The 20,131-nt window shown below is 48.3% G+C and overlaps 1 protein-coding gene across 2 annotated transcripts in view; it reads left to right on the top strand.

Annotated features, from left to right (window-relative positions):
* NGEF (neuronal guanine nucleotide exchange factor) overlaps window positions 1-20,131 on the top strand; it is a 100,331-nt gene that overhangs the window by 17,271 nt on the left and 62,929 nt on the right. Inside the window, exons 2-3 of one of the 2 annotated variants that reach the window (XM_059393734.1) lie at window positions 11,430-11,763; window positions 14,897-15,011. In XM_059393734.1, coding sequence (XP_059249717.1) covers window positions 11,496-11,763; window positions 14,897-15,011 — 383 coding nt within the window. In that variant the 5' untranslated portion in view covers window positions 11,430-11,495. Of the gene's footprint in view, window positions 1-11,429; window positions 11,764-14,896; window positions 15,012-20,131 lie in introns of those variants that run through there. The other variant, XM_059393735.1, reaches the window with a different exon arrangement.

Below are 20,131 nucleotides of genomic sequence, written 5' to 3'. Positions count from 1 at the left end.
TGGTAAATCTATCTTGTTCTGGTCCTATGCTGAATTCTCTGTAATTCCAACAGTCCCAATTGGTTCTTTTGGGTTTTCAAGGCACACAAATCAGTTCACCTGCAAATTATGATTATTTAGTTTTCCTTTCTGATACCGTTTGTTTTAAGTCTCATATTGGCCAACACCCACAAAACATGTTAAAATGATGAGAACAGGATTCTGCCTGATTTTCCAGCATCACTCTATTTTTGATGTGCACAGTACTCTTTATCACGATAAGTTTTCCTTCTCATCTCACTTTTAAAGGTCTTTCCTGGAGATTGGTATTTAATTTTGTCACAAACCTACTGATGTGTTATATTGTATTAAGATTCCTTACTGATTATGAGATTGCTTCTAAGTCACTAAGAGCATTTTTTTTTCAAGAGCATTTTAGTTAGAGAATTAAAACATCTCACTTAGCAATTCATTCTTCTTTTGTACTTAATTTACTGGGTGGAAAATCTGGATTGTTCTGAAGGTATAAATATAAACAGCTTTTTCTTCCGCATCAGTGTAACCTCTCTCCAAACTCACTACCCTGCCGTATAGCAGGGCTCTTGGAAGTCACCTAGGCAAATCCCATAACTTCTCTGCCTTCCTCATTTTTAAGAGTGATTTGTTTCTACATTTAAGATCTATCCTACTCATTTTTTTCTCAAAAGATTTATCTATTTAATTTCTGAATAGGTGAATGCATTGACATCGTTTTTAAAAAATAAATATGGAAAGGTAGGTACACTAGAGTCTCCTTCCCTCGCACTCCCATTCTCCACCTGTCCCGGGCCCCTCCTCTAACTGACTATTGATGCTCATTTTTCATAATTTCTTCTGGAAGTTTTTAGGCACGTCCAAATAAATTTGAATCTGTTCCCTCTTTTACCCTGATAAAAACTCAATGCATACTGTTCTGACCTTCTTTTTGTTTTCTTGAGCTATCCCAAGATCCTTTCTTGATCAGAATTTAGAACTTTTTCTTACTTTTGCCACTGAATCTTAGTCCACTGATGCAAATGTGTAGGACATTTTTTTTTTTTTTTAGGAGGGAGAGAACATACACCCATGCGTGCTAGTGGGGAGGTGGCAGAGGGAGAGGGAGAGAGAGACTCCCAAGTGGGCTCCATGCTCAGTGCCCAACCCAAAGAGGGGCTCGATCTCATGACCCTGAGATCGTGACCTGAGCCACAAGCAACAACTGGATGCCCAACAGACTGAGCCACCCAGGGACCCCAAAAGGGGAGTTTCTAGCTGGTATGACCCATTCCTGATGGAGAGACACTGTGGTGTCTTCAACCTCTTGTTCTCAGACACACGGACCAGTCCTTACACCTGCAAGCACATGTGCGGGCCGAATTCCTGCAGGTGGGACAGCTGAGCTAGAGCACGTTTGCGTTTTACTTCAATAGACACTGCCAGCAATGACGGGGGCTCCCCTCTCCGCTTCACCAATCACTTACCAAACTTTTGATTTTTTTCCCAACGTAATAAGTTAAAAAAAAAAAAAAGGGGGGGGCGGATCCCAGTGTGGTTTGGATTTCCTTTCCTCTCCTGAGACAGGAGATCGAACACCTTTCGCAGGTGTTGGAGAGTGATCTGTGAGTCGGTCCGAAGGCTGTGGGTTATTGTTAAGCTGAGAGTGATCTGTGTTTCATTTTCTGTGAACTGTTCCTAGCCTTTGTCCGTTTGTCAGGTTTAAATCTTCCCAAGTCCAACCTCACACTAATCAACATGCCTCTCCTCTTCCTCTAGTGCAGGACAGAATATTTGGGGGGATGGGTGGGAGGCTTGGCCTGGAGAAGCCTCCCCCTCCTCCCCTTCCTCTGGGTGGGGAAGGGAGCAGGGGTCGGCAAGCTGAGCTGTCCTTCCATGGCTGGCTCTGTGTCCACGGTAGGAGGCATCCCTCTGGCTCAGCCTGCCTTGCTTGGGTGCCTTCTCTGATGGGTTTTGAAGATTGTCCCGGGCTAGCGTTCATCTGTACCTCTTCTCCTTTCCCTCTAACGCCTGCCCCAGACTACCCCTCCCAGAGAGGGCACCACAGCTCCCTCTGTCCTAGAGGTAAGTACAGGCTCCCAACCCTTTCTCCAGGTTGGGCGGCCCGTGGCTTGACTATATGGCCACCTGGGCAGCCCCCTACCCCTAACACTTGTTAACCTCTGAGCCCCAGGGAACCTCAGGGATTTCTAGGTTCTTCTTTGCAAGAGCTGCTCTGAAGGCCACAGAGAGCAAAGATAAGGTGGGCGTACCTCATCTTCTCGGGCCCACCAGGCCACAGTCACTTCAAGGCCCACAGCATGAGGTCCCCCAGCAGGCCCTGCCTCCAGAAATCCTCCCACCTGAAGCCAGAGCTGGTGCCATGTTTGTATCCCTGAGTCTCAGGAAGCATGCAGGAGGGCAGCAACAAAAAGGAGGAGGCCCCGTTAGCCTCTGCTCTCGGAACTCTCTCCCGGGAGACTTGGGAGTGGGCCTCCGGGTTCCACAGCGCTGTGACTCCTGGCTTGGAGCCTCCCATCCTTGCAGGAACCCAGGGCTTCTCCAAGGCTCCCTGGGAGCCACTGCCCTCTTTGCCTAGAACATAGCACCCCTAAAATCCAAGCCCCTCCCCCACTTCCCCCTCTTCATTTATCCAGGTGGGATGCAGGGAGGGGGTACACCTCCCTCAGTAATCCCTTGGGGCTGCTGACGGACCCCTCCAGCTGTGTAAATTCTGCGACCCCAGCAAGCTCCCAGCCCCTCCAGCAAGTGGGGCCAGGCTGGGGGAACCCGGGCACCTTCTCAATCCTCCCCCACCTACTCTCCCTGACTCTCACGTCCTGATTCCTTGCTGCCTGCTCACACCGAACACCTGCCGCCTGCAGAAATGGGGAGCCCCTCCCAATGACTGAACACTTACTCTTGTTCTTGGAGCCCTCTGGTTCCCTGAAGAGCTTCTTTTAAAATTCCATCACCCACAACTTTTCCCGCAATCTAAAGTCCAAGCTTTACTTGTTGCTTTTAAATTTGCCATATCTGAGGTTTTTCTGCCCTCCCTCATGCCTGCCACCACCTGCAGTCTCCTTCATCTGGGGTCCTTGCAGATGACCTCCCCTGCCCTCTGTCACCCCACCACCGGAGCTCAGTCGTGTTGTGGTCTCCATCTTCTGGGTTCCACTCTTGATCCTGCCTGGTGCTTGTCATGAACTGGTTTTCGGCCAACAGGAATGTCCAGTTTGTCCTTCTGGCCTCTGGCTTTCTTCTCCTTTTATGGGCTTTCTTCATGTTGCGGATTATGTAGATAGACAGACAGACAGACAGACAGACGGATCACAGGTGCATAGATAGATGGATACATAGTTGTATCCCACACTCTCTGGCATTATACCTTCCTGTGAGAAAGGAACAAGCTGAAGCCCGCTATACCACTGTCTAGTTCCCAGGTTGACAATGAATTTCACTCATTTCTGTTGCCTCCTCAGGAAGGGGTGCTGTTCACACTCGATCTATCACAGTCAACTCCATCTTGCGCATGAATTCTGTCACTGTGTCTACCCGCTCCCTGTCTTCCGCATGAGTGTCCCAGGCCTCTAGGCTGTACCTCTGAGGGTGGCTCCAGAGGACTCAGGGCCCGGCTGGCACTCAGCAGCTGTGCGCCCTAGAGAACATTCCCTGTCTAGCCATGTTCTGGCCCCTGAAGAGATGTTGCTTGGATTAGAAACTTAGTGTCGGTTGATGCTCAGGGAACTAACCTTCCAGGTTCTGGTAGCTTCAGACCCTGCTGCATCAGACCGTGTTCCAAATGCGCCCCCTGTCTCTGACCTCAGGCCCCACTTCTCCCTCACAGTCCTGCTTCCTTTCCCACTGTATCAGTTCAACAGCCCTGGTGGATAACCGGGGTTCATCTTTACTTTTCTCCCTCTTGAGCCAAAAGCAAGCCAACAAGTCCAGTTTGGAAGTTCTGCCTTCCTGTCAGCCTCAGGGCCTTGCTCGCTGGCCTTCCTCTCAGAGAGAACACCCGACGTACATCACGCGGCACTAAACAGAAGTGCTTATCTCTTTTCAAAGCAGTGTTCTCATTTTCTTCTGGTATATACCCAGTCACGGAATTACTGGACCAGAGGGTAGTTTTAGTTTCCATTTTTTAAGGACCCTCCATTGTGTTCTCCACAGGGGCTGCCCCAGTGCGTATTCCCACCAGCGGGGGATGATGATAAGCCATGTTGAGCATCTTTTCTTGTGTCTGTTGGCCATCAAAATGTCTTCTTTGGAGAAATGTCTGTTTGTCTTCTGCCCATGCTAATCAGATTATTTCCTTTTTTTGCTGTTGAGCTGTGTCTAAGTTCTTTATGTATTTTGGATACTAACCCTTTTTCAGGAATATCATTTGCAAATATCTTCTCTTATTCAGTAGATTGCCTTGTCCTTTTGTTGACATTTTACTTTGCTATGCAAAAGCTTTTTATTTTGGTGTAGTCCCAATTGTTTATTTTTTCTTTTATTTCCCTTGCCTCAGGAGACAAATCTAGAAAAATGTTCCTATGGCCAATATCAAAGAAATTACTGCCTATGTTTTCTTCTAGGAGTTTTAGGATTTCAGGTCTCATAGTTAGATCCTTAATCCATTTTGAGTTTATTTTTGTGTACTGTGAAAGGAAGTGGTCCAGTTTCATTCTTTTGCACATAGCTGTCCAGTTTTCCCAGCACCATTGGTTGAAGAGATTGTCTTTTCCCCATGTCTATTCTTGCCTCCTTTGTCGAGGATTAATTGCCATAAAAGCATGGGGTTGGGGGCGCCTGGGTGGCTCAATGGGTTAAAGCCTCTGCCTTCAGCTCAGGTCATGATCCCAGGGTCCTGGGATCGAGCCCCGCATGGGGCTCACTGCTCAGCAGGGAGCCTGCTTCTCTCTCTCTCTCTGCCTGCTGCTCTGTCTACTTGTGATCTCTGTCTGTCAAATAAATAAGTAAAATCTTTTTTTTTTTTTTTTTTAAAGCATGGGTTTGTTTCTGGAATCTCTATTCTGTTTCATTGGTCTATGTGTCTGTTTTTGTGCCGGTACCAGACTGTTTTGGTTTCCTCCTCAGTGATTTCTATCTCCCTCCCCCCTCAGTTACTTCTATCCCTGTTACTTCTACCTCTCCCTGTCAGTTGCTTCTACCCCTCCCCCTTTGTTGTTTCTGTCCCCCCTCAGTTGCTTTTCTCCCCCTCCCCCCTCAGTCACTTCTATCCCCTCCCCCCTTGGTCACTTCTATCCCTTCCCCCCTCAGTCACTTCTATCCCCCCCTCAGTTACTTCTGCCCCTTTCCCTCTAGCCCCCTCCCCCCTCAGTTGCTTCTATGCCCTCCCCCTCAGTTACTTTTATACAGTTATTTTTCCTATTCAGCCATGGTCTGGGTTCCACAAGGACCACAGTCCCCTCCCTTCCCCCAGGGAACTCCCACTCGGAGCCACATCGTAGAGCTAGGGCTGCCCCTCGTGGCCACGAGGCACCAGGGCTTCACCATGTGCCAAGCCAGCTGGCACCTGCGCCTTGCCCTGAATTCTCCTTCTCCTGCCACCTTTCTGATCCCGCCCTTCATATCACTCACGCCCCAATTTCTGAATTTCTACTTTAAAACATGCTAGGATACTTCTCTCCCATTCAGCTGTCCCGTTCCTTTCCTCTCCTTTGTCCTTTGTTCCCACTGAGAACGCGAAAATGTTCAGGGCAGGGCCACAGCTGTCTTCCTTGTGTTCATCTGCTTTTTCTACATTTTCTCCGGGGAGCACGGGGCCTCAGACCATGCCAACCACACAGCATCTTCTAGGGCAGCTTCACAAGGTTCTTCCCTTGCTGGGGCTTTTCTGCCAAACCATAAACTTCCTCGTTTTCCCTCTACAACCTAAAACCTTCCTCCCCAGGTTTCCCACTTTGCGGGGGTGGGGGTGGGACTTGGGGAGCATTTATTGATCAAGGCAAATACCGCCAGGTACCTGGGAGTCTAAGGGACCGGTTACAGGACCTGGAATGACAGCTGAAATGATGCAGGTGACCTGGGATAGGCCAGGCCTGCCTCCCTCCTCGGGGCTGCCCCTTCTCACAGAGGGCCGCCTGCGCCCTGTGACAGCGTCTAAGCCCTTCCTGTCATCAGGTCACAGCTAAGGCTCCTTCATTGTTCCCTTGAGGCCACATTCCCCTGCCCCCTGTCTGGACAGCTGACGCGCCCCGCGGCCACCAGTGTGCTGGGCTCCTCCCCGAACACAAGGTGGAGACTTCAGTGTGGTCCTGTGGCAAATCCTCCCCAAGGGCTCCTGTCTGAAGTCACTAGGGCCTTCCGCTGGATAACCCATGCTCTGCCCCCACCTCTGGGCAGTGACTTTGAACTTCCCTCTGGGAGGTTCTGACTGACCAAGGAGAGAAGCTTCCCCGCCCAGGGCTCCCCGTGATCTGCTGCTCACCCCAACCCTTCCCTGCACATACCTTCCACTGTCCTCCCTCTCCACCATTTGCCTCTCTGCTCTGCAGTGCTGGTTTCCTCCTGCGGCCCCTATTAGCTGTGTGAAGGCCAGGCCTGGTCTTATAGGCTGTCCCGGTGCCCCCAGGGGTCTGCTTCAGAGCAGGTACCCAGATGGCTCACATAGATTCACTACATGCCCTGGAAGATTCTTCCCTCTAGCACTTGCTTCAGCCCCCCTTGCCTGTCTCCTGACACCCCCTCCTCCCGCCTGCCCCAGCTCTGCTCTCCATCATGACTGTCTCGGACCAGCAGCGGACATGACCCACCCTGGCCAAAACAAGGGGCAGCCTGGGGCTGAGGTCCCTGGAGGCTCCTGTTCCCACAACTGCTAAAGGTGCTGTGGTCCTTCTCCGCAAGGCTCTTGCTCGAGGCTAGTCCACAGACTCACAGGGTTGGCATCCCTGGCCTCGCCCTGGATGTCTCAAGTCAGAATCTGTCTTCACAAGAGCCCCAGGTGACTCCTCACACACACATCTGAAAAGCCCTGGTGTAGGGGATACACCTCCCCATGTCCACGCCACCATCAGCCCCTCCGCCCCAGCAGCTGGCTTGAGTCGCTGCAGCTGGGCTTGCAGCCAGCTCTCCTCTCCCCTCCCCACCAGCTTCTCCCATGTGCCCTGACCTCCCAGGCCGCTGACTCATGCAGGGAGGTCCCCTGGGCCTCAGCCAAAAGCCAGGAGCTTTAATAGTCACTCTTGTCTCATAGGCCTGAAGCCACACAGCTAGCACAGAGAACAGCCTAGATCCACTCCCCCCCGACTCCTGCCTCTGATTCATCCTTGCCAGCCTTCAACCAATCTTTACAATGACATCTTTCAACCACATCACAGGGATTTCAGGTTTTCCCCAACAAATGCAACAGGTAGGGTGTGAGCCTCACCAAACCACGGACCAGCTGTGTGATCCCAGGCAAGCTGCCAGGGCTCTCTGACTTGCAGCTTCTTTATCTAGAAAATAGTGGTGATTATCACATGGACCTCAGGGAACCATGCATCCATTCGTCCATTGTTCCAAACAGCCAGTGGCCTTCGTGTGCCCAGCACCAGAGAGAGCTCCAAACAAGAGACCCAGTCCTGCCCTTCAGAAGCTTCTGGAGGGAGAACTGGGGGCAGACGTGGCAGAGATGTGTCCGCTGCACCCACAGGGGCCAGGCATGGAGAGCACCCTGGCGGTGCTCACTGAGTGAGTGGACGGATGGCGTGCAAACACAGCTTCCAACCGCACACGTGCCCCGTGCCTTTCCACTCCAAAGCCATGTGGAATGGAAACACGTGGGCTTCACGCTACTGAAGAGTTTAAGAAAAACATGAGGAGATGGGAGGAGGGCTGCTGGGCTCTCCAACAGTTAATGGATTTAGAAGAATTCAAGTGATTATAAAATATTTCAGATGTAGAGCACAGTTGCCTGAAATAGGCAATAATTGAGGTGGAATTAGAGTTGCTGTTCTGAGAGTTTCGCAAATTGTGTGTGTGTGCGTGCTGTCTTAAAGTTGGAATGCATTTTCTCAGGGTTTCAGAGAACCTTCATGTAAAGAAAATGATAGGGATGGTTTGAGAGCAACCTCGGGGCTCTCATCAGGCCACGAGGTTCCCTCTGAGGGTCTCTTCCCACTGCCCTAGATCTCAGATTTTGAGAGCTAGCTAAGCATTCCATGAACACCCACCTACTGCCATGTTTTCTGCATGAGACACTGAGGCCCATACTCGCCCAGCATGAGTAGGTGATTACAGGTAGCAGAAAGTGGATATTCAAACCCAAGTCCCCTGCCTCCCAGCCGAATGCCCTTCACCATATATCACACAGGCTTCCATGATCTCACAACAATGTGCAGTCAACGCTGGCGATCAGCACTCACCCAGGCGGGCTGAATGTCAAGTGGATCCCGCCAACCAAAGGGAACCAGATGTTGTGTCAGCCCATCTGTAGGACGGCCCAGAAAAGGCAAACAAGGAACGTGTATAGAGTGATAGTCAGCAGATGGTGCGGGAGGGGCTGACGACAGCGGGGCACAGGGAACTTCTGGGGTGTTGGAGTGGCCTATATGTTGATTAGGGTGGTGGTTACGTCAAACTGCATTCACCAAAACTCAGAACCACACGGCAACAAGAGCAAATTGCATTATATGTAAATTGTACCTCAATTTTTAAAAAAGCAACCTAAAATAATCCTAAACCTAAAATGATAAGGTGATAATAATAATCACCTTCAATGCCAAAACCCAGTCTGTGTTCAGGGCTTTGGTCAAAGATGTCCAGGAGCACACACTCCTCCTGGGAGGTGCTTCAACTGTACGTCCTCCAATCAGCCTGTTCCAACCCAGAGAAGACTGCCTGACAGGCAATGACAGGCAATGGCCTGACTGTCACTCTGGCCTGTGGCGGGGATGGCCCCTCCCCGCTCAGCCCCAAACCACCGTGTGTCGCTGATCCTGTCATTCCGCTTGCATATCTTCCCTGCCCCAGCCCCTACCAGCCACACCTGAGTGATACCTGCCCTCCGGTCTTGGGGGCCCCCAGCCCAGTGGCCCTCCCAGAGCTTCTGGGATCCTGCCACCTCCTCACTCACCATCATCAAGGATGCGGCTGGGACTCTCTGACCCAGTTCACAGACCTCCGAAGACTGGTCCCAACACACAATTAACTCCTGACTTCCCTGCCTCACCCTGCACCCACGGGACCTCTGCCCACCTGTCCTCTGCCCCCAGATCAAAGGTATACCCTTCGAAGGCACAAAGGCAAGTGAAACAGGAGAGAAAGGGATGTTGGTAGGTAGGTAGTCATTGGTTCTTAAAATCAAGACTCTGTCTGCTGTCAGTGACAGGGAAGTCACTGCCTCTCAGAGCAGCTGCTCTGCCTTTGGCCAGCTCTGAACCCCAAAGCTGAAATCTATCCTTGCCTATGGTCTTAATCCACCCCCTCCATGCCCCAGGCCCCAGAGAGCAGATTTATGATGACCTTGACCTTGGCCCTCCTGGGTCTTCCCTCCCCGTTCCCAACCAGAGTGCAGGGCAGAAGGTCCCCCCTCCATCTGGCCAGGATAGAAACCTTTCATTCTTTCTCTGGTTCTCATCCCCTTGCTGACTGGTATTCAATTTGGTATGAATGGAAACGGCCCCTCCTGCCTGCAAGCTGTGCATTTCTTGCCACGTTTATGAACTTTGCCCTGCCAGGTAGTCCTGTGAGGGATTCCCCTCAAATGTGACCTCTTGGCCTCTATGTGGTCTTTCTTGGCCTCCTGAAATCACAGCTTTACTCTCTGAAGCAAAGCATTAGCTAGGAGGACAGGGCCTCTCCAGTAGATCCCACAGGGCACACCCCAGCATTTATGGACCAGGACATGGATGCTGGGACTACCAGGGTTTGCTGGGGTCCCGGAGCTGGCCATGGTGCTGAAGGAGCTCCTCAGCTCCTCACAAACTGGGCCCTGCTGCCCCAGGGCAGGCCCTTGTCTTATTGCTCCCTAACCTCTAATACTTTAACACTTGTTTCTGCTTGGCTGATTATTTGTAGGCAGGGTCATCAATGGACTACCACCAGACCTGCAGGCAGGTAGGAAAGGAGGCAACACCCCAGAACAAACTTTCTGTTTCTGTGTCATTAGGTAGCTAGTTCCAGGAACCAGAGCAGTCCTCAGTCCTCAAATCTCCCTGACCAGAAAGTCCAAATTCCTGACTTAGGTAAACAAAGATAACTCTGCCTGGAGCAAGGGAAGCCACCCTTCCTGAATGTTCTAAGGTCACCTGCCCAACTGCCCTGAAATGTTTTTGGACGGGGGTGAGGGTAAGAAGAGAGAGTTGGGAACTCACCCATGAGAACTTGAGGGCAGCACCTGGGGTCGCTAGGGCACCTGCTTGTAAGCAGAGGGGTGCGGCGGGATGGGGGAGGGGTGCCTCAAGTCCAGCACCATCCTTCACATTTTTTTTTACAGAAGAAAACAGAACCAGATAAGAAAATCTTCCCTAAGTCTCTAAACTCTTTGAAAGCATAATGGAAGTTCTGCAGCTGTAATCAAGAAAGATATATTCACATAGATACAACCTCTGCATACACTGTATATACCCCTTACATAGAGTCCATGGGAGCCCAGGTTCTGAACCCTCAGATGGATGGGAAGCCACAGAGAGCCTAGCATGGCTCTCCAGTCTAGCACGCCATCTCACCCAGCTTACACTCTACTCAAGGGTCCATCCTGTCCTTCACCACTCCAAAAGCCCCTACACTGGAAGGCTCTTGTTGGGAAGGAAATGGGGTTTGCCTGGACAGTGCTGGTATAAATTGATTACACCCCTTTTCCTGGGTTCCGATGCTATCCACTATGGTCACCCCAGAGGGAGGCAACCATTCTGCTACCCCAGCTGGTGGGGTGGGGAAGGGCTCGTTCCCACAGCTTCTGTAAAAAATCACCCTATCAGAAAGGCCACAAATCTACCAACTCAACCTAGCCACCAGTAGGTGGTGAGAGGTATGTCCCCAGAGGATTCAAGTCTTCCCACTTCTGAATTGACTGTTGTATGACCGTCTCTCGCTGCTAGCGTCTTTGAGTCTCCCCAAGACTTTACTTTTGGGTATGTCTGTACATCTTCCCTTTCCTTACTTTGGTTTCCCGGCATTCTCCTCACTGTTTTTGCTACTCCTTCTCTTGAATGACTCAGAAGATGTTTACTTGAAAGCTAGTTATACAAGCCGCTTTAAGCATTTTCCCCAAAAGTGCGTCCTATGAATAGAATAAACAAACTTCAATTATAAAATGATACATGAATGCATCCAAATTGCAGTGGTTAAACTGTAATTTCCATTGAGAAAGATGCGGTCGCCCAGATGTGCAGACTCTTCCAAATATCATTAGATCTCAATAGGAGTGGAAGACCAGACTCTGAATAGCACATTTAGCCTGATGACCCTAACAGAAAATTGTTCTCTTTCTATTCCAAATCACTCAGGCTCGTGAAGCTGGAGAGGTTACCCATCTCCAGTCGCTCTGCTGAGAAACAACTGGACCAATTTCCATGGAGACCAGGGGATCTGAAGGTTCGGAAAAGCCCTGGAAGGAATTGGTGAGCGGTTCCCAGGAGACTGACGATGGGTGGGACAAGGGGAGACCTGAGTTACTCTCAGAAGATGAGAAAACATGCCATGCCAACCAAGGGACTAGAGACAGAGAACCTGGCCGCTACCTCCCAATTCAAAGAAACTCCACCTTCAACCGCACCGTGAAACACAAAAGCAAAGGCCAAGCCAGAGACGCTCCAGAACAAAATACCCCCCACCAGGCAGGTGAGTACCAGGGACAGCTGGCACCGCTCTCCCCTGCTAGCCAGGTGGAGTCATCAGGACTGAAGGGGCCCAACTAAATAAGAGTAAAAGGCCTTGAAGACTATCAAGGACAGGTCTAGCAAAAGAAACACTTTGAAGCTGTTATCTAAAGGATTCAATTCCCACAATATGATGACATGGGCACTTCAGGAGAAAGTGTCGACCCAAACTGTACAGTAAGACTGGCTTCTATTTAAAAGAAACATCTTGTTCCAGGACTCAACAAAACACCCCCAGACGTCCATGCCTTCTAGCAGGGAGGCTTGGAGCTGTCCACATTTGGGGATATCTGGGAACATGAGTTTCCTGAGTGCCGAGGTCCTATCTTTGTTCTCTCTCATGGTTGCTGGGATGGGCCGAGTTTCTGCTGCACTGGAAGTATCTGAGATAAATACCTTGGCAATAAGAGCTTTGCAGTTGGGTCCCTTAATCTTTTCAGTGAGTCCCTAGCACATCTTATCTGCTTAAAGTATATTCCTTGAGCAGAATATGGTTCAGAAACTTTTACAAATGGTGGGGGGCTGTCAGAGCTACAAATTCCTTTCTTTGTGACTTGCCCACATGCCTGAGTGGGTAGCACGTTGGGGGTGTGGACTAGGTGCTAGTTTCTTAGCGCCTGGGGTATGGCACCTGCCACGAGATGGTCTGTAATCCTCCATTTGCTGGATGTGGCATGAACCCATGAACTCATTCAAGACATCCACTGAACTCTGTATCGGGGAGCCTTTTGCCACATAGGAAATCACCCTCAATATATAAAGAAAAAACTATAATATTTATTATTTCTTGTGATTCTGGGGGTTGATCGGGTGGTTTTTCTGTCTGGACTGCTTTGTCTCACCTCTGCAGTCCTCTGGTGGCTCATGTGGGCTTGGAAGGTCAAGGAAGTCTCGCTGCGCTCGCTGGGAGCTAGTGAGCTGGTTGATCAAGGTGGGTTAGTCTCTGCTCAACCTCCAGCAGGCTGACTCAGACTTGTTCCCAATGCAGCAGGGATCCCAGAGGTCAAGACTCCCCCTGCTTGATGGGAGAGGTGGCAATCCTTGGTTGTTTACTATCTACAAACACACAAAATTACGCATCAAGGACCAAATTAAGAGCAAGAGAAATACGATGGAAATGCTATACTTGTGGAAGCTGGGGGAATGTCTGTCATACGACCCTCTCAACTTTGGGGATGTTCGAAAATCTTATGAAATGAAAAGTGAGAAACACAATCCTACACAAAGAAAGTTGAGTCTCCGCCCTTGAGGGACCCAGCAATATTGTAATGATGTCATCGACAGCCAGCAATGCCTTGAGGTTTATAGGAAAGATAAAGGCGAAGAACAAGACCCCTCAGGTGTGGTTGGGAAAGATTCCCCAAAGGAGATAAAGCTTTAGCGGCGTCTTGAGGGGGACATGGCCAGAGACAGAACAGGAGCTAACCTGGTATTCAGTGTTAGCTGAGCTCTTGGAGGTATTCAGTGTTATGGGTGTTCTTACCTTACCCATTTTACAGATTAAAAACAACAACAACTGAAACAAAGAGATTGAGTCACTTACCCTAAATCATATAGCTAGTGAGGGTCCTTCTAGTCCAAAGCCTGTGCAGATGGAGAAGGAGGTTAGGGAGGCTCTTTCTAACAGAAATATAATGCAAACCGCATATGTTGTTTCAAATTTCCCAGCGGCCACGTTAACAAAAGTAAAAAGAAATAGGTAAAATTCACTCTAACAACATGTGTTATTGAACACAAAGCCTCCAAAATATGATTGTACTGTCATATAGTCAATAACTGATATAAAAAGTTCATCATGAGACATTTTGCAATTTTTTTTTTGCAGGATGTCTTTGAAAGCTGTGGAATATTTTTGTTGGAAATATTTGATCTGGATTTAGGATTCATAAAATGTGCAGTCAGAAAAGCAGATTTGCATGCCCAGACTGTTCCATATAGCCTTAAAAGTCTTCCGGTAACTAAACTGAGTACTGGTTTTTACATTTAAATTTAAATTAATGTAAGTTAAAAAGAAATGAAGAATTCACTTCCTGAGTCATATCAGCCGCATTTCAAGGGCAAACTAAGCCGCATGTGGCTAGCAGGGCCCTATCGAATCTCTCAGGGTTAAAGCATTACAAGAAGAAGGAAAAAGAAATATAGCTGCCCAGGGGTCAGGGGTTGGGGGTCTTTTTGAGCCTGAGAAAAGGCAGGTGTGGGACTAGTTGGAAATGAGCCTGGAGAGGGAAACTGAGTCAAGGGGGAAAGAGTGCTGGACTTCCCAAGCCAAGCCAAGAATGCCGACGCCGGTGTAGACTAGAACAAGGGTCACTTCACTTCTTGCCATCGTCAAAGATGCCATTGATGTCCAGACCATAAATACTTTCATCAGACTCAGAGTTTTATTTTTAAAGTGACTCCCTGTTTCACTTCCCTGGAGGTAACTCCCTCGACCACCCCAAGCTTCCTGCTCCAGAGTCCAAGGAGAAAACTCCCCCCCAGCTCTGTCCCTGAAGGGGCAGACAAGACAGATCAGCTGGCATCCGGCTTCCTTGGCCCACTCCCAAACAAAAGAAGATTTATGCTCTGACTTCTCTCTGCTAAAGGGCTGCCTTTTCAAAGTCACACTACAATGCGGACTGACTGGCATCCCAGGGGAGGGAGCTTGGCTCATTATTTAACAGCGTTTAGATCTCAGACATTGTCAATTTAGATGTTAAAATTTCGATAAATTGCAAATGATTTTAGTCCAGTAGGAACACTAACACTGGTAGTTCTGCTTTTATTGGCCTCTAACACATTGACCAGTTTTTTTTTATCTAAGTTGCAATCTCATTTCTAATATTCTTCTCCCACTGTGTGTGTGTGTGTGTGTATAAGCAAGGGAAGTTTCTTACATGGTAATCATAATTTTTGTAGAGATGGCATCCCAGGTCACCAAATTCATGCAAGCCGTGGCAAATTCCCCTCGAGGGGGCATGACAGGAAAAGCACCCCTCTTCATTCCTCTCCCTTCCCCCCTGGGGGAACTTGCTGCTGTCCCTGTCACCAAGAGAACTACCTGAAAGCGGGGAGATGCACATTTTCTAACTCTCTGCCTTTCTTAAATGTCACAGATTCACTGGAAAATGGACAGTCTGTAAATGAGCCCCTGACCTTGAATTTCCCCCAGAGCAGAATGTCTTGGTGGAAAATCCCAATACAGCCACACCCAGGAGCCAAGAGAACAAGGTAAGAGAAAGCAAACGGACAGGAGGGGCGGTTCGCCACCAGAAGTGGCAGGGATCGCTGCGGCAAAGTTTTGACAGGGCTGCAAGCGTGTCTCATGGTTCTTTAAAAAAAAAAGTCACTTTTTGTTGCCCATGTTAAAAAAAAAAAGCAAAACTCCACCATCTCCTTTCTAAAAAAAAGAAATAACAACCCATTGCTACTCTTTCATCACAAAACTAGGAAATTGTAGATATTACAGATTTCAAGAAGTAGAAAAGGAAAATCTCTATATTGCACCACCACCTGAAAGGTTTTAATGTAACCATTGCAAAGTTTTTTTTCCCTGTATGGTTTATGTCCATTTTCTCTTCATAAAATAGGATCTTACTATATATCCTGTCTTCAGACTTAATAGTATGCCACACAAACACTTCTGAATGTTACCAAATATTTTTCTACACAATTGTTCAATGGCTATAATATAATCTATATAGTATGATTGAATTATAATTCACTAATCATGCTACTGTTGTTGGACATTTGGGTATTATATCAGCTCGGACTAAATTTAGCTGCTTGTAACAAAAAAAAACAAATGACACAGCTTAACGAGACCGAGATCTATTTGGGTCTCGAGTGAAAAAAGCTTGGGGGGTTGCGACAGTAGCTCCTTTGTACCTCCCGGAACCCAGTCTCCTCCCACCCAGCTGTCAAGGTGATTGCCAGAGCTCCGGCCATCACGGCCACGGTTCAGGTAGTGTGAAGGAGGAAAGCAGAGGGGAGTGGGGGCACATACCAGTCTATTCTGTTCTCCTATTAAGGAGCTTCCTGAAGCCCACTCAATAACTGAGGCTTATATCTCATTGGCCCAAATTAACTGAGTCACGTGGCCACCTATACGTGCAAGAGAAACTAGGAAATGTAGGTCTCTTTCAAACCAGGTCTGTTTCCACCCCCTGGTGAATGGATGTCATACTAAGAAATAAAGGAGAATGGATATGGGGAGGCAACAGCAATCTCTGACCCAAGGAAGTTTCAATTTTTTGCTGGTTTGTAAGCCACACTATGAGGAAGTCTCGCTGTAGCAAAATCTGGATACCTGTCTCTCCCTATTTCCTTAAGTTCCTAGAAACTTCATACTTTCTACAAATCCCTGGATGGTTGCAGGAAAATAGCATTCCTGTATTTGTACGGGGAAAGTACGGGCTAGGCATCTCGTCCCAGACCCAGGTGACAGGCAGCCTGTTACTTCGTGATACTACTTTGACCATCGGCCATTAATTTTATATATTCATATATATAATTTTTATACATCTGATATACTTACATATAGAATTTAATAATTTAAATATGTAATATAATTTAATAATAAAATGAATTTATATATACAAATAAACAAGGCCCTCATTCACTTACATGGAATTATATATTAAAGTCAGCTGCTTCCTGTCGCCTCTGTTCTGGCTTAAGAGCCAAAATCACCACTGTAAATATCTGCCCACCTATACTGGGAGCTCCAAGAGACAGTGCGTGAGAGGTCAACCTTAGCTCACCCCTCACGTCCAGGGATCAGCAGGAGTGACAGGACAAATATTTGACAAGCAGGACCCAACATTCTACTAAGGGTCCCAGAAAGGTAGAGGAAGGGCCCTGGGAGCAGGGAAAGGAAAAGGACCCAGGACAGTGGTCATCTCCCAACCAGTACACAAATGTTTCCATATAAAAAAGAGGGTAAGGAGAAGGAGACTGGCCAACTGTGAGCTGCCCACTCCTTCCCAGGGGGGGATCCCCAGAAAGACAAAACCAGCAGGACATGGAACAGGTGTGGGGAGCTCATTGTAAGGAACCAGTTCACAATTGTGGCATCTTGGTGAGTGTAGAATCCTCTAGATGAGCTTGTGGCTGGACACTCTGGGAATTACTACATAATTCTGTTCTGCTCGGTGAGCTTACACTTTGCTCTAGCAAGGCCTTCAACTGTTTGGATGAGGCCCACCCACAGGATAAAGTGTATTCAAAGTCCTTCAATTAAATAGTCTCAAAAAACATCATCACAGAAACAGCCAAGATAATTTGACCATATGTCAAGGCATCATGGCCCAACCAAGTTGACATCTGAAATTAATGTCATATCTCCCATCTTTGCGGGGTCAAGAGATCCACTTGGAAATCTCTGAAATCTGGAGGATGCACAGACCAGAACCTGGCTTGCTCCTGGAAACAAATAGATATGAGCTGGCTGACAGCTTCATGGGAAGGGAGGGGTAAGGGCTGAGCCGGGGGTGAGGGGCAACCACACCAAAGGCAAGGCAGAGGCACATGTTCTCTTGGAGCCCAGTGTGGACCTCAAGGAAGGGAACTGGCTATGAGCCACCCAAGATGGCTTCCTGCTAGGGGCAGGTGGACCTTGGCAGAAAGAGGCTAAGAAACTTGGGGAGTCATAAAGTGGCTTGAGAGCTTTGCACATTCCACAGAACTCTGGTCAGAGAACCCCACAGGTGCCCCACTCTGGGGCCCAAACAGCTCAGGGGGCAGGAGATATGGAGCAGGGGGTAGGTAGAGGCTTCCCAGCTGTGGCAGGCCTGTGCTGGGAGAAGAGGGGTGCTGGTACTTTGCAGCAAGTTCAGGGAGCTTTTCGAAATACCTAGCAAAAGAGACTGTCTGCTTGTAACTAAGAGTCACCAGAAGAGTGCTGTGTGTGGTCTGCCTGAGATCCTGAGATCCACGCACAGCCCAGGCAGCTGGCATCAGCTACAGGCAGGTGCAGGTGGGGACAGGAGAGGATGGCTGGAGTCCCTTCCCGTCTGCACCCTCCCCAGGCCAGCCAGCCCTGGGCTTAACTTTGGTCTTATGGCCTAGCAAGGACAGAGGTTCTAGAAAACTTCTTTAGGTCAATCTCAGGATCCCCATTGTGATCATTGTTTCTATTACATCTTCTGAACTGGATTTCCATGGCAGGGTAAGTCACAACATACCTGTTATGGACAAGTTTTCTAGAGAAAAAAAAACTTCCTCCCAATGGCCCATCAGGCTCCCAGGGCTTTGAGCTATTGCTTTTAAAGGTAAAAACCAAAATATTAATTTCTCTGGGGAACACAGGAGCCACGATACATCAAGGTGTGTTTGATGAGACACATCTGGGGTAGCATTAGTGTGTCCCATGCATGCGAAGCATCCATTCTCTCTCTTCCCTTGCTCACGCTTCATATCATTAGCACCTTGGCGTTCAGAGTCTCAGACCTCTATTTGTGTAAAGAAATGTAATCCCTGCTCTGGCCCCCGTCCTGTGTCCCCACCTTTGGGGGCTGTGCCCCTCATTCAGAGGGCTGCGGTTGAGTCCTAGCATCTCTTGCTAAATTTCAGTCATCACTTTCCCAGGGCCCGTAGCCCTCCACTTCTGTTGGAAATTCCTCTTTTGCTCTAAGCAGGGAAAATAATTCTGTCTGCTAGATTTGTGTGTGGAAAAGGCTCCATGATCCAAATGGAACAGAACAGAGACAGAGACAGAAAAAGAAAGGAAAGAACCCTCCACGGTACAAAGACTGAGAGCAGCTGAGAACGACGTAGAGTGTCCCTCTCGCGCAGGCCCCAAAGAACCTCTCCCTCTTTTTTTGTCATTGTCCCTATGGGCAGTTTTCATCAAGGTCATTTGAAAAGGACTTACTGAAGGAAATTTTACGTGACAACAAAATGTACACATTTGGGGCAGGACAAATGTATTAGTCAGCTCAGCGGCCATAACAAATACCACAGTCTGGGTGCTCCAGCAGCAGACCTTTCTTTTCTCCTCATTCTGGAAACTAGACATTGGTGATCGGGACGTCAGCACGGTCAGGCACTGGGAGGGCTCCCTGCCTGGCTTGCAGACAGCCTCCTTCTCAGTCATCCTCAGATGGAGGGAGAAAGCAAGTACCCACCTCTTCCTCCTCCCAGAGGCCCGACCCTCCCAACCTCATCTAACTAAACCCATTATCTTCTGAAGGTCCTACCAGCAAATACCATCATGTGGGGGTTGGGGCTCCAATATATTAATGGGGGGGCATAATTCTGTCCACAGCAATAAATATGTATCTCTATATACACCCACCTGGGCATGGTTACATAATAAAAATTTTAACTGAATAATTTTAAAGATCTAACCGGTTTTATTCATCCATTCATGAATTGGGTAGCACCCTGTCCAGCAGGTAGAGGGGAGCTCTGAAGGGAGACCCAAAATAAAGAGGTTTTCCAAGACAGCACAATATCATAAAGAGGAAAAAAAAAAGTTCATTTCAGAGGAGGTCACCTTATTTGGGGACACAAAGGTTTTAGTTGGTGGAGAACCTCATCTTCCATTAGGGGACCAAGAGGGTTCCTGTGACAGATCACCTTATCTGTGCTGATCCGAACATTCCTGACTGACTGGGTATAGTTTATTTTCCTGGGCTGTTGAAATGGTACTGAGGTGAGCTGTTAAGAACTGGTTTACTGGGACCCCTGGGTGGCTCAGTCGGTTAAGCCACTGCCTTCAGCTCAGGTCATGATTCCAGGATCCTGGGATCGAGTCCCATGTGGGGTTCCTTGCTCAACAGGGAGCCTGCTTCTCTCTCTGCCTCTGCCTGCTTGTGCTTTCTCTCTCTCTCTCTGACAAATAAATACATAAAATCTTAAAAAAAAAAAAAAAAAAAAAAGAACTGGTTTACTGACTTGGTGCTTTACCCTAAGTGATGCCATCTTGGGTCTGTGGTTTTCTTTTTAACACTATCAACCAGACCAAGAAACAAAACATTTCCATTGCCCTATGAGGCTCCCTGAGACCCCTTTTTTCTTCAGTCAGTATAAACCCTCTCAGACGTCACTATCCTCTGCCTCTGTCACCATTAGCTTAGTGTTGCTGGTTCTTGAAATCAACCCCACAGTGTGTACTCTGTATCTGACTTAGTTTTCTGAACATAATATTTCTGATGTATGTATGTCAGATTGCCCTTTTTATTGCTAGGAAAAGTACCACAATTTGTTTATCTTTCTGTTGGATATTTGGACTGTTTCCAGTTTTCAACCATTATAAATAAAGTCACTACAAGCGTTCTTAGACAGTCTTTCTGTGGGTGTGTCTCATTATTTCTCCAAGTGTGTACCCAGGAGTGGAAGGGCTGAGT

This window comes from Mustela nigripes, chromosome 3 (genome assembly GCF_022355385.1).
Source record: "Mustela nigripes isolate SB6536 chromosome 3, MUSNIG.SB6536, whole genome shotgun sequence".
Taxonomy (NCBI): domain Eukaryota; kingdom Metazoa; phylum Chordata; class Mammalia; order Carnivora; family Mustelidae; genus Mustela; species Mustela nigripes.
The sequence above is the reverse complement of the archived record's forward strand: the minus strand, read 5'-3'. Positions and strand labels throughout refer to the sequence as shown.